Source organism: Abramis brama (genome assembly GCF_963993115.1).
Source record: "Abramis brama genome assembly, chromosome: 9".
Lineage (NCBI taxonomy): Eukaryota > Metazoa > Chordata > Actinopteri > Cypriniformes > Leuciscidae > Abramis > Abramis brama.
In genome coordinates, this window is record NC_139971.1 from 23,816,723 (window position 1) to 23,831,029 (window position 14,307).

At 35.5% G+C, this 14,307-nt stretch overlaps 1 protein-coding gene across 5 annotated transcripts in view; it reads left to right on the forward strand.

Moving 5' to 3' along the window:
• myo7aa (myosin VIIAa) overlaps positions 1–14,307 on the forward strand; it is a 44,475-nt gene that overhangs the window by 19,425 nt on the left and 10,743 nt on the right. For 3 of the 5 annotated variants that reach the window (XM_084124327.1, XM_084124326.1, XM_084124328.1), the window contains 12 exons: positions 694–897; positions 2,162–2,338; positions 2,458–2,547; positions 3,528–3,655; positions 6,579–6,705; positions 7,635–7,754; positions 7,915–8,088; positions 10,519–10,746; positions 10,966–11,136; positions 12,702–12,819; positions 12,914–13,040; positions 13,118–13,287. In XM_084124327.1, coding sequence (XP_083980453.1) covers positions 694–897; positions 2,162–2,338; positions 2,458–2,547; positions 3,528–3,655; positions 6,579–6,705; positions 7,635–7,754; positions 7,915–8,088; positions 10,519–10,746; positions 10,966–11,136; positions 12,702–12,819; positions 12,914–13,040; positions 13,118–13,287 — 1,834 coding nt within the window. The remainder of the gene's footprint in view (positions 1–693; positions 898–2,161; positions 2,339–2,457; positions 2,548–3,527; positions 3,656–6,578; positions 6,706–7,634; positions 7,755–7,914; positions 8,089–10,518; positions 10,747–10,965; positions 11,137–12,701; positions 12,820–12,913; positions 13,041–13,117; positions 13,288–14,307) is intronic. The other 2 variants (XM_084124330.1, XM_084124329.1) reach the window with 1 other exon arrangement.

The window sequence follows — 14,307 nt, forward strand, 5'->3', positions numbered from 1 at the left end:
GCATATAGGCTTATGTTCAACTTTATTCGGTAACACTTTACAATAAGGTTCATTAGTTAACATTAGTTAACTACATTAGTTAGCATGTACTAATAATAATCTTTGTTCATGTTAATTTAAACATTTACTAATACTTTATTAAAATCTTGTTAACATTAGTTAATGCACTGTAAACTAACATGAACAAACAATAAACAGCTGTATTTTTATTAACTAAATAAAAAAAATGTATTACGTTATCAAAGATTAACAAATACAGTAACAAATGTATTGCTCGTGGTTAGTTCATGTATGAACCTTATTGTAAAGTGTTACCCTTTATTTGTGTATATGCAGGTGCTGTACTAAGCAGTACATACAAGTATTAAATGAAAAGTGTTTACATGAAAACACCTGAAACATCTGTGTATTTGACAAATATTGCAGCTAATCTACTTAATCTGCAATAAAGTAGGCAAACACCATGCGAGCGTCACTACGGGAACCAGAAAGTGTCCAACTTCACGTCTCTGTTTTCATGTCCTCCCCGACTGCTAGCAGCAAATCTCTCCGGTTGGTTAAGTCCAGCCGCAGCCCATCACACCTTTTGTTTCCAGAGACACAAGCTGAACTAATTAACCAGCTGATTAACTGATCCCTCACCTCATTAATGAGTTGATTAACTAAGCTCCGGTGTAATTGTGTTTTCCTCAGGACCTGGAGCGAACGCACAGGGAGCTTGAGGAAGAAGACCTGGATGAAGCTCTTCCTCTCCCAGAGGATGATGTGGAAGATTTATCGGAGTACAAATTTGCCAAGTACTCTGCCACATATTTCCAGGGCACGACCACTCACACTTACGTGCGCCGCCCGCTCAAACAGCCGTTACTGTTTCATGAGGACGAAGGAGATCAGCTGGTATGTGACCTTTGACTTATGACACTCAGACGCACTTTAGATGTTAGAAAGTTGTCTTATGTTGTCTATGTAATGATGCTGTCTTCTAAGATGCCTGCATTTCTAAAGGAAACATTCCTTCACATATGATTGATCTGTCTATCTGTCTGTCTGTCTTATCTATTCAATATTTGTATAAATATACTATACATGTATATAAATACTATATATAAAAACTTTATAGCTTTTTTAAAACAAATGTAAATGTATATTTTATATAAAATACATATTTTAATAAATATAAATGTATTTAAAAGTGAAAATATATATGTGAACATAATATATTTATATTTATATATATATACACATACATATATATATATATTTATATTTATATACGTATATATGTGTATCATGTATGTGACATATATATATATATATATATATATATATATATATATACGTATATATTCAATATTATTTAGTAATTGAAAATGGCTACACATTAAAAAACTATATATATATATATATACAGGTGCTGGTCATAAAATTAGAATATCATCAAAAAGTTGATTTATTTATATATATATGAAAAGCTATGTATAAAAACTCTAACAACTGAAAGTCTCATTTGTTAACATTAGTAAATGCATTAACTAACATGAACTAACAATGAGCAATACATTTGTTACAGTAATTATTCATCTTTGTTAATGTTATAAAAATACTGTCGTTCATTGTTTGTTTGTTCATGTTAGTTTTTTTTGTAATGTATTAGTAAATGTTGAAATTAATATTAACTAAGATTAATAAATGCTGTAGAAGTATTGTTCTTTCTTAGTTCATGTTAACTAATGTTAACTAATGAAACCTTTAATGAATATTTTAAAAAATAAAATATAAATAGCAAAATACTGAATATTTAAATATAAAATATATTTAAAATATTTACATGTATTGTAGTATATATTAAATGACTTACCAATTATATATAATTATATAATATATATATATATATATATATATATATATATATTTAAATATGTATACAAACATGTTTACATAAATACATTTTTAATAAATATAAATGTTATATATATATATATGTATACTCAGTATTAGAACGTATATACATTTAAATGTTTTATGATAAATATTGTCTAAATATTGAATATTTTTACTAACTTGTGTGAAAGACTTGTATGAGTATGATGACTTGAATGACTTGATATATGAATGACTTGATTGTTTGTATATAAATGTTTGTGTACTCCTCGTCCTGCAGGCTGCTCTGGCCGTGTGGATCACGATTCTCCGGTTCATGGGTGACCTTCCAGAACCCAAATACCACACGGCCATCAGCGACGGCAGCGAGAAGATTCCTGTCATGACCAAGATCTACGAGACGCTTGGCAAGAAAACCTACAAGAGAGAGTTGCAGGCTCTGCAGGGAGAAGGAGAGGTACTGGAGACAAAGAAAGAGTGAAGGAGAAGATATTACTAATACACTGGGATAAATGAGGCAACATTAATGCACGTTTTCATGATTTATAAGTCACTTTATGCATCCATCTCTAACAGAACACTCACATTGACAGTCACAAAAAGAGCAGTGTGCGTCACAAGCTGGTGTCGCTCACCCTGAAGAAGAAGTCGAAGATTACAGAGGAGGTGAGTGATGCTGTTACCATGGTGATTTTATCATGGTTCACCTCCTTATTCCTTTCTTTCCACAAGCTCTCTTTTGGTTTTTGAACTCGGTGACCCTCTTAAGACAGTGATTTCACAGGTATGAGCCACTGCTATGCAGATATTCATTCCCCTGTCAGCAAAGGAGGTTATTAGGTGTCATGAACTTTCCTTCCACCAACCAGATGTGAAAGAACCAATCGGCTATTAATTGCACAAAAAATAACAATGAACTGGATAAAACCACAATCACCAAAAGTGGGTCACTGGATAAAAAACCTTAGATCTGTCTTTAAATGGACACACAACATTTTTATACAAAGGTAGACACCTGTTATTATGAATCTTGATGCATTGAAAATGAACTGATCTGTATGGAATTTGAACCCATTCCCCTGCTGAACCTTTTATTTAAGTCTCCAACTTCTCTTATACATTTTCAGTGTTTAATGGTGACTATTATCTTGTCTGGCCTAATGTTCCCCTTCTTACTTCCTAGACGTTTAATAGCCAAAGAGGGGCGTAACACCATCTCATCATGTTTTTTGTGTTTTCTTCCATTTCTTTTGCTCCATCATGGATGTCGGGCCACTGCTATTGTCAATGAATGTTTAGCTCATTGTTAGTAATTTGTATAAAATTAAAATGAAAAAGAATAACCAATCCTGCTTCCTCAGAAACAAAACATCTTGACTGTAAAGAAGACTGATCGATTTAGTAACTTTGACATCTACTGTACTATAGCTATTAAACGTCTTTTAACATTTTCATTTAAATGAGTGTACAGTTGCGATATAAATGCTTTATTCATTCATTCAAATAAATGTCCATCTTTGTTGTGGATATTTTGGTGAATTGCATTTATATATATATTTTATATTTCTAGTGCTTTATCTGATGTATTTTGTTCATTTCAAACCTGATCCTGATTTAAAGTATTTTCCTCTTTTTTTTCTCTCTAGGTTACGAAGCGTCTGAATGATGGTGAATACACAGTCCATGGAAACAGCATGCTGGAGGACCGACCCACATCCAATCTGGAGAAGCTACACTTTATCATTGGCAACGGCATCCTTCGCCCAGGCTTGAGGTCAGGCAATGGATATGAAAAAATATTATATACATTTAATCACCCACAAAAAAAAAAGAAATACATATGTATACACAAACACAAATATATATATATATACAGTGAGGAAAATAAGTATTTGAACACCCTGTTATTTTGCAAGTTCTCCCACTTAGAAATCATGGAGGGGTCTGAAATTGTCATCGTAGGTGCATGTCCACTGTGAGAGACATAATCTAAAAAAAAAAATCCAGAAATCACAATGTATGATTTTTTAACTATTTATTTGTATGATACAGTTGCAAATAAGTATTTGAACACCTGAGAAAATCAATGTTAATATTTGGTACAGTAGCCTTTGTTTGCAATTACAGAGGTCAAACGTTTCCTGTAGTTTTTCACCAGGTTTGCACACACTGCAGGAGGGATTTTGGCCCACTCCTCCACACAGATCTTCTCTAGATCAGTCAGGTTTCTGGGCTGTCGCTGAGAAACACGGAGTTTGAGCTCCCTCCAAAGATTCTCTATTGGGTTTAGGTCTGGAGACTGGCTAGGCCACGCCAGAACCTTGATATGCTTCTTACAGAGCCACTCCTTGGTTATCCTGGCTGTGTGCTTCGGGTCATTGTCATGTTGGAAGACCCAGCCTCAACCCATCTTCAATGCTCTAACTGAGGGAAGAAGGTTGTTCCCCAAAATCTCGCAATACATGGCCCCGGTCATCCTCTCCTTAATACAGTGCAGTCGCCCTGTCCCATGTGCAGAAAAACACCCCCAAAGCATGATGCTACCACCCCCATGCTTCACAGTAGGGATGGTGTTCTTGGGATGGTACTCATCATTCTTCTTCCTCCAAACACGTTTAGTGGAATTATGACCAAAAAGTTCTATTTTGGTCTCATCTGACCACATGACTTTCTCCCATGACTCCTCTGGATCATCCAAATGGTCATTGGCAAACTTAAGACGGGCCTTGACATGTGCTGGTTTAAGCAGGGGAACCTTCCGTGCCATGCATGATTTCAAACCATGACGTCTTAGTGTATTACCAACAGTAACCTTGGAAACGGTGGTCCCAGCTCTTTTCAGGTCATTGACCAGCTCCTCCTGTGTAGTTCTGGGCTGATTTCTCACCTTTCTTAGGATCATTGAGACCCCACGAGGTGAGATCTTGCATGGAGCCCCAGTCCGAGGGAGATTGACAGTCATGTTTAGCTCCTTCCATTTTCTAATGATTGCTCCAACAGTGGACCTTTTTTCACCAAGCTGCTTGGCAATTTCCCCGTAGCCCTTTCCAGCCTTGTGGAGGTGTACAATTTTGTCTCTAGTGTCTTTGGACAGCTCTTTGGTCTTGGCCATGTTAGTAGTTGGATTCTTACTGATTGTAAGGGGTGGACAGGTGTCTTTATGCAGCTAATGACCTCAAACAGGTGCATCTAATTTAGGATAATAAATGGAGTGGAGGTGGACATTTTAAAGGCAGACTAACAGGTCTTTGAGGGTCAGAATTCTAGCTGATAGACAGGTGTTCAAATACTTATTTGCAGCTGTATCATACAAATAAATAGTTAAAAAATCATATATTGTGATTTCTGGATTTTTTTTTTAGATTATGTCTCTCACAGTGGACATGCACCTACGATGACAATTTCAGACCCCTCCATGATTTCCAAGTGGGAGAACTTGCAAAATAGCAGGGTGTTCAAATACTTATTTTCCTCACTGTATATATATATATATATATATATATATATATATATAAAATAAATAAATATATATATTGTTTAAGATTTCGTATATAAGTTCAGTAATTTCACTTTAATGACAATTAATAGGTAATTTTCATATAACTGAACATAAAAATGCAAGCTTGAAAAAAATTATCATTCTAGAAGAAAATTTCAGATGGCACTTAGAGGCTTTTGCATCTGAACTCTTCATATATACACAGCGGGGGAAATAATTATTGAACACGTCATCATTTTTCTCAGTAAATATATTTCCAAAGGTGCTATTGACATGAAATTTTCACCAGATGTTGGTAACCTAATTGTTGCAAAACATAATGATGGCATTGGTTAAAGGCGCCATTCTAAGCTTCTGAATGGTCCAGTGAGCACTTTTGGGGCCATAATACGGAAGTGGAAAGACAATAATTTCACCATAAATTTGCCTCGACCAGTGCTCCTTGCAAGATTTCTGATAGAGGAGTGAAAAGAATAATCAGAAGGCCATCTTGTAGGCCATCATTTGGGACTGAACCAGCTGTTATTAATTTACACTGACAGGGGGCTGGATTGCTTTTTAATTACTGTAAGTTTTCAGCAGTTGTCTTGGCTTTCCATGCCTTTTTGTGCCTCCCTTTCTTCATGTGTTCAATACCTTTTCCCTGTGTCATTTCACATTATTACACATAACTTAATTTCTGAACTTATTTTTGTTTGTTTCTTTGTATGTATGGCTTACTTGGGTTGTTACCAACATCTGGTGAAAATTTCATGTCAATAGCACCTTTGGAAATATATTTACTGAGAAAAATGATGACGTGTTCAATACTTATTTCCCGCGCTGTATATATATATTTATATTTATATATATATATATATTTATGTGTGTGTGTGTGTGTGTGTGTGTGTGTGTGTGTGTGTGGTTCAGGTATTCCCTACCCAGGTATTCTTTGACCTTGTAAGGACATTTATGGTCCCCATGAGGAAAACGCTGGCTTATAAATCATACTACATGTTGTTTTTGGAAAATGTAAAAATGCAGAAAGTTCTGTGTGATGGGTAGGTTTAGGGGTAGGGTTAGTGTAAGGGGATAGAATATACAGTTTGTAATGTACAGCATAAAATTCAGTGTCTATGGAAAGTCCTCATAAAACGTGTAAACCAAGTGTGTGTGTAACAACAACCCTAAACAATCCTCTTCCTGCTGTTTGTTCCAGAGATGAGATCTACTGTCAGATCTGTAAGCAGCTGACCCAGAATCCCTCTAAAAGCAGTCACGCCCGCGGCTGGATCCTCATGTCTCTGTGTGTCGGCTGCTTCGCTCCATCCGAGAAGTTTGTGAAGGTGAGAAATGCTGCTTATTTATAAACTATTTTCTTTTGTCACTCTTCACACTATCTTCTCTTCTCGTTTCCTCTTCTTACATGTAGCTTTATCTGTGATCGGTGCATCTGTAATATTTCAACCAAAGACAAATACTTTAATAATTTCTGGTAAATATTTAGGTACTTACTAATATATGGGTACATTTATTTGACCATAAGAGACTCAAGAAATTGCACAGTTTTCAAGGTTAAAAAATTTGACTGCTGTCAAAATGTATTATAGAAGTACAGTACATGTGCTTTGACTTTGCCAATATGTTTGCCGAAACCAAGATATTTTAATGTGAAAACAGCTTCTGACACTCTCTAAAGTTCCATTAAGATACATTAAAAATAATTTGAAATATATATCTGTCATCTACTGTTTTGCAATGTTTATAACACCTTTAACCTTATTATTAACCTAACCACTGGTGGTGGTTGAGGGGAGATCCCCTCATATGATTGTAAAGCGCTTTGGGTGTACAGTAGTACATATGAAAGCGCTATATAAATGCCTCATTCTCATTCTATTCTATTTATTATTCTCAGGTTAGGTAAAGTATATCGAGTCTGGCCTAAATTATAAGCATTTTAAATTACTTACACTTTGGTCTGAAGACATCTCTGTGGTTCGTTCTTACTCAAAGCCTTGTAACACTAAAAATCAAAGCCTCGTTAGTATTTTGTAATCAAATAAATTTTAATATTGTAATCAATATTATTTTTTTATAAAAACAAAAATGTAAAGGCAAAAAAAACAATTTAGTATAACAACATTATTATATTGTGCGCACAATTTACTAAAAACAAGGGAACGAATCAGTAAATCGCCCCAGTGAGTTTCCGGTGGTTAATTCTGACCGATTATGATTATGATTATTGAAAGTTCAGTATGTCTTCCTGTAGTACCTGAGGAACTTCATCAGTGAGGGTCCTCCGGGTTACGCTCCCTATTGCGAGGAGAGACTGAGGAGAACGTTTGTGAACGGGACAAGAACACAACCACCATCCTGGCTAGAGCTTCAGGTATCAATAACTGATTTTACTGATGATATCTGCTCTATTAATAACCAGTATAGTTCTGCTGCTTTTTTCCATGCAACAAAAGTTGACAAGTGACTCTGTCAAACTCCAGGCACAATAAAAGCAGTCCATATGATGTCTTCTTTTCACAATTTTATCCAAGGCCACAAAATCAAAGAAGCCGATAATGCTACCTGTGACGTTTATGGACGGAACCACAAAAACACTTTTGACGGACTCTGCGACCACAGCCATGGAGCTCTGCAACGCACTGTCCGACAAGATCAGCCTTCAGGATCGGTTCGGCTTCTCGCTGTACATTGCTCTGTTTGATAAGGTACACGCACTCACAACCAAGATCGTTTTGGTTCAGTTATTGTGTTCTGTTGTTCATTTAACCCTATGAAACCTACTGTATCATATTCAATACGCAAATTTCTAAGGCTTCTAAATGATCAGCATGACCAAATCTTGTGGAAAACCTGCTGCACGCAATCTACTTCATGCCTTCTGTCGTCTGATTGATAGTTTATACTTTTATTAGCAAGTAAAAGGCCTTTTAGTGTAATTCTATAAACATCCACCTTAAGGTTCACGTGTCTTTACTGATTTTTATAAAGTGAACATAAGAATAACTTTTATATTGCTAGTAATATTTCAGGATCAAAACTTACTGGACTGAAGCAACTTTTTTTCTTTTCTTTTTTTTAATCATGTTAAAATGTGAGAATCAAATATAATCTATCAGGAACCTTTATTTGTTCATCCCTTAATCATCGTTGCATTGCATTGTATGTTTTAAAACTACAGAGGTTTGATCATAAAACTAAATATTTTAAATATTTATATTTAAATATAACATGTAAATATTTCACTAAGAATATTATTAGCAGAAACAGAATGACAGCTGATATTTATATGCATTTTTTGCAAGTACTTGCTATACTTTTAGAAAGATCTCACTGATTTATATTACAAGCTATCAGGATCTTACTTTTTGGCCATATAAATATCAGCATCTGCACTAAATTGCTTGTTTTTTTTTGTTTTTTTAAAATTCAGGTGTTTTTCTCCTCCATATTCTTACTATATCGTACTATATGAGCCTCTTTTTTTTTCTTCTTTTAGATTTTTTTTTACAAATATTTTGTTTAAAGTTTCAATAAACATATACAGTGAGGAAAATAAGTATTTGAACACCCTGCTATTTTGCAAGTTCTCCCACTTGGAAATCATGGAGGGGTCTGAAATTGTCATCGTAGGTGCATGTCCACTGTGAGAGACATAATCTAAAAAAAAAATCCAGAAATCACAATGTATGATTTTTTAACTTGTATGATACAGCTGCAAATAAGTATTTGAACACCTGTCTATCAGCTAGAATTCTGACCCTCAAAGACCTGTTAGTCTGCCTTTAAAATGTCCACCTCCACTCCATTTATTATCCTAAATTAGATGCACCTGTTTGAGGTCGTTAGCTGCATAAAGACACCTGTCCACCCCATACAATCAGTAAGAATCCAACTACTAACATGGCCAAGACCAAAGAGCTGTCCAAAGACACTAGAGACAAAATTGTACACCTCCACAAGGCTGGAAAGGGCTACGGGGAAATTGCCAAGCAGCTTGGTGAAAAAAGGTCCACTGTTGGAGCAATCATTAGAAAATGGAAGAAGCTAAACATGACTGTCAATCTCCCTCGGACTGGGGCTCCATGCAAGATCTCACCTCGTGGGGTCTCAATGATCCTAAGAAAGGTGAGAAATCAGCCCAGAACTACACGGGAGGAGCTGGTCAATGACCTGAAAAGAGCTGGGACCACCGTTTCCAAGGTTACTGTTGGTAATACACTAAGACGTCATGGTTTGAAATCATGCATGGCACGGAAGGTTCCCCTGCTTAAACCAGCACATGTCAAGGCCCGTCTTAAGTTTGCCAATGACCATTTGGATGATCCAGAGGAGTCATGGGAGAAAGTCATGTGGTCAGATGAGACCAAAATAGAACTTTTTGGTCATAATTCCACTAAACGTGTTTGGAGGAAGAAGAATGATGAGTACCATCCCAAGAACACCATCCCTACTGTGAAGCATGGGGGTGGTAGCATCATGCTTTGGGGGAACAACCTCCTTCCCTCAGTTAGAGCATTGAAGATGGGTCGAGGCTGGGTCTTCCAACATGACAATGACCCGAAGCACACAGCCAGGATAACCAAGGAGTGGCTCTGTAAGAAGCATATCAAGGTTCTGGCGTGGCCTAGCCAGTCTCCAGACCTAAACCCAATAGAGAATCTTTGGAGGGAGCTCAAACTCCGTGTTTCTCAGCGACAGCCCAGAAACCTGACTGATCTAGAGAAGATCTGTGTGGAGGAGTGGGCCAAAATCCCTCCTGCAGTGTGTGCAAACCTGGTGAAAAACTACAGGAAACGTTTGACCTCTGTAATTGCAAACAAAGGCTACTGTACCAAATATTAACATTGATTTTCTCAGGTGTTCAAATACTTATTTGCAGCTGTATCATACAAATAAATAGTTAAAAAATCATACATTGTGATTTTTGGATTTTTTTTTTTAGATTATGTCTCTCACAGTGGACATGCACCTACGATGACAATTTCAGACCCCTCCATGATTTCTAAGTGGGAGAACTTGCAAAATAGCAGGGTGTTCAAATACTTATTTTCCTCACTGTATATATTCTGACTGTTATTTTATATGTCAGGCTTTACAGGGTTAAGAAAGCTTTTTTTGGACTCTGTTTGTGTCAGGTTTCGTCTCTGGGCAGCGGTAACGATCACGTGATGGACGCTGTTTCCCAGTGTGAGCAGTACGCTAAAGAGCAGGGCGCTCAGGAGCGCAACGCCCCCTGGAGGTTGTTCTTCAGGAAGGAGATATTCACACCCTGGCACGACCCAGCGGAGGACGCCGTCGCTACAAACCTTGTCTACCAGCAGATCGTGCGTGGCGTCAAATTTGGCGAATACCGCTGTGATCGGGTATGAACCTCAGACCCAGAAAACAAGCCAATAAATTGAGTTATCATTCACACTATATTTCTAAGGAGGGAATATTCTCTTTCTCTGCATCTTTCTCGTTTGCTTTTTGTCTGTGCTTTTCTACTCTTCTGTTTCTCCTTTTCCTCTTTTGATTATCTTTATTTGTCTTCGCACATCTATTTTTCTTGCACTCTTTCTGTATCTTGTTTCTTCCGGGAGGAGGAGGATCTAGCGGAGCTGGCGTCGCAACAGTACTACGTGGACTACGGCTCTGAGATTCTTGTGGAACGCCTGTTAAGTCTTATTCCATCCTACATCCCGGACAGAGAGATCAGCTCGGCCAAAACCGTGGAGAGATGGGCTCAGTTCATAATGGCTGCACACAAAAAGGTGGCAAAAGTTCATCTCAACAGTCACATGAATGGACTTAAAGGGATAGTTCACCCAAAAATGAATTTTATGTCATCATTTACTCACCCTCAAGTTTTTCCAAACCTGTATGAATTTCTTTCTTCTGCTGAAAAAAGAAGATATTTTGAAGAATGTCGGTAACCAGACAGTTTATGGACCTCATTGAGTTCCATAGTATTTTATTTCTTCATATTTTTGGTTACCCATATTCTTCAAAATGTCGTCTTTTGTGTTCAGAAGAAGAAACAAACTCATACAGGTTTTGAACAACTTGAGGGTGAGTAAATGATGACAGAATTTTCAATTTTGGGTGAACTATCCTTCTAAGGCCCATTCACACCAAGGATGATAGCTATGACGATATTGATAAAGTTATAGTTGTAAAAATCACTCTGAATGAAAAAGAATGTCCACACCACAACTATAACAATGACGGGACAGAGAAACAATATAGTTAGAATCACTTTAACAATGATTTTTTCCAGCCGATGAATGATAAAACATTGGCAGCCAATCAGAATCCATCCTGCTTTAAAGAGCTTTAGCATTTTTTAGTTATCATTCTTGGTGTGAACAGGCCTTAGATGTGATATTTGGAATGGAAGACTAGTCTACTGCATACTATGTTGTATATTCAGTAGTGTATGCTACCTGCTATTTTTTTAAATAGCATGTAGTATGACATGATAAATGTTTTAAAGAGTAATGTGCTATATTGTGCCACATGATTTCACTAATTGCATTCAGCAAGTGGCGTCCAGTCGAGAAAATCTCACAATAATTGTCAAGAACATCTCCAGGTCATATTTCACCCAAAACAATAAAAAATAAAATAAAATTATATATATATATATATATATATATATATATATATATATATATACATAGTATAAAATGAAGAGAATGAGAATTCAATTAGTCGTCACGAATAGGCTTTAAAACAGAAATCTTAAAAAAGGCTTAAAAATCGAAAGAAAAAATATTTTTTGCATAAAGAAATGAAAGCCTATTTTAGGGCCCAGGCCATCTATTTTAGAAATAGAAAAAGAAAAAGAAAAAAAAGAAATTATATTTTGCATTAAGAAAAGCCTATTTTAGGATCATTAAGATTTTCTATGTTTGTGTCATTATTTTTCAAGAAAATTGATTACATTTCTTATTGATTACAATCTCATTCTCTGTATAAAATAACGCAAAAATGATAAAATCGGGAAAAAAAAGGAAAAAAATTGGATAAAATGTGTCCTAGAAATGTTTTTGTTAGACTAGCAATTTTTTGTCTTAACTTTTGGTTCCATTTGTTAACATTAGTTAACTATATTAGTTTACGAGACCTAACAATGAAAAATACATTTCAACATTTACTAAAACATTTACTAATATTAAAATCTACATTTATGTCTGTTAATATTATTTAATGATCCTCAGCTAACATGAACTAACAATGAATTTTAAAGATGACTAAAAACTGTAACAAATGTATTGCGCATTGTTAGTTTGTAAAATGTTAGCGTTGTTAGTAACACATTGTGTTGTGTGTGTAGGGAATCTACACTCAGAAGAGGGTGGACCCTCAGAAAGTGAAGGAGGAAGTCGTGGATTTTGCTCGTTATAAGTGGCCTTTGTTATTCTCAAGATTCTACGAGGCCTTTAAATTCTCAGGTATTTCTTGCACAATTTATGTCACATTAATGAGGTTCTTGTGTTTTGTTCTGCATGTTTACAGATGGGTTTGATATATTGAATCTGTTTGAAGGTCCTAGCCTACCCAAGAATGACGTGATAGTGGCTGTAAACTGGACAGGCGTTTACTTTGTGGACGAGCAAGAGCAGGTTCTTTTGGAGCTTTCTTTCCCAGAGATCACCGGTGTGTCCAGCAGCAGGTACGGCTTTCACAGAGACTAGTTTGGAGGTTTGATATGATTTGAGCTTTGAAGATAAAAGCCTCTGTGTTTTCCAGAGGGGGGAAGCTTCAGGCCCAGAGCTTCACGTTAGCCACCATCAAAGCAGAGGAGTACACGTTCACCTCTAATAATGCAGAGGACATCCGGGACCTGGTGGTCACCTTCCTAGAGGGTCTCAGGAAGAGATCCAAGTTTGTTGTGGCCTTACAGGACAACCCCAGTCCAGGTTAAAGAAGCACAAACACATCGAATCAATGGACTTTTACACTTTTTTTCTTTCATTTCAACAAATAAATCTTTAAAATACATGTCCAGATTAAATTTCAGACAAAAATCAATAGAAAAAAATGAAGAAATTATATTTTGCGTAAAGAAAATAAAGCCTATTTTATGGCCCAGAAAGAAAAATATATATAATTATATCTTTCATTATATATAATTGTATATTTCATCCTAAAATCAAAAGAAAAAATTAAGAAATTTTGCATTAAAAATAAAACCTATTTTAAGGCCCATATTATACTTAAGCCCAAAATCAAAAGAAAATAATATGAAATTATATTTTATATGAACATAAGCCTAAGGCCCATATAAAATAATTTTTTGCGAGCCTATTTAGGGCCCAGATCATATTTTAGTCTGAAATCAAAAGAAAATGGTAACACTTTACAATAAGGTTTCTTTTGTTAACATTAGTCAACTAGAACTAACAATTGACAATACTTCTACAACATTTATTAATATCAGTCAATGTTAATTTCAAGATTTACTACTACGTTTTTAAAATAGAAAGGTGTATTTGTTAATAATAGTTCACTGTGCATTAACTGATGTTATTAACTAACATTAACAAAAATGAATAAATGTTGTAAAAAATATATTGCTCACTGTTTCCTTGGCTTTTGGCTTGCTGGTTGGGGACATTTAATACAATTAAATGTCTTTTATTTATTTATTTTACAATTACAATGGGGACAATATTATTGACCTGCCTTAATTAAGGTGGACGATGATGCGATTTTCTTCTAGAAACAAACTTTGTTGTATTATTTTCATGTTACCACTGTGAAGCTGCTTGTAAAAAGCGCTATATAAATAAAGGTGACTTGACTTGATTTGTTAGTTCATATTAGTTAATACATTGACTAATATTAACAAATGAGACGTTAATTTAAGATGTTACCAAAAACATATGAAATTTTCTATGCATAAAGAAAATAAAACCTATTTTAGGACCATTAAGATT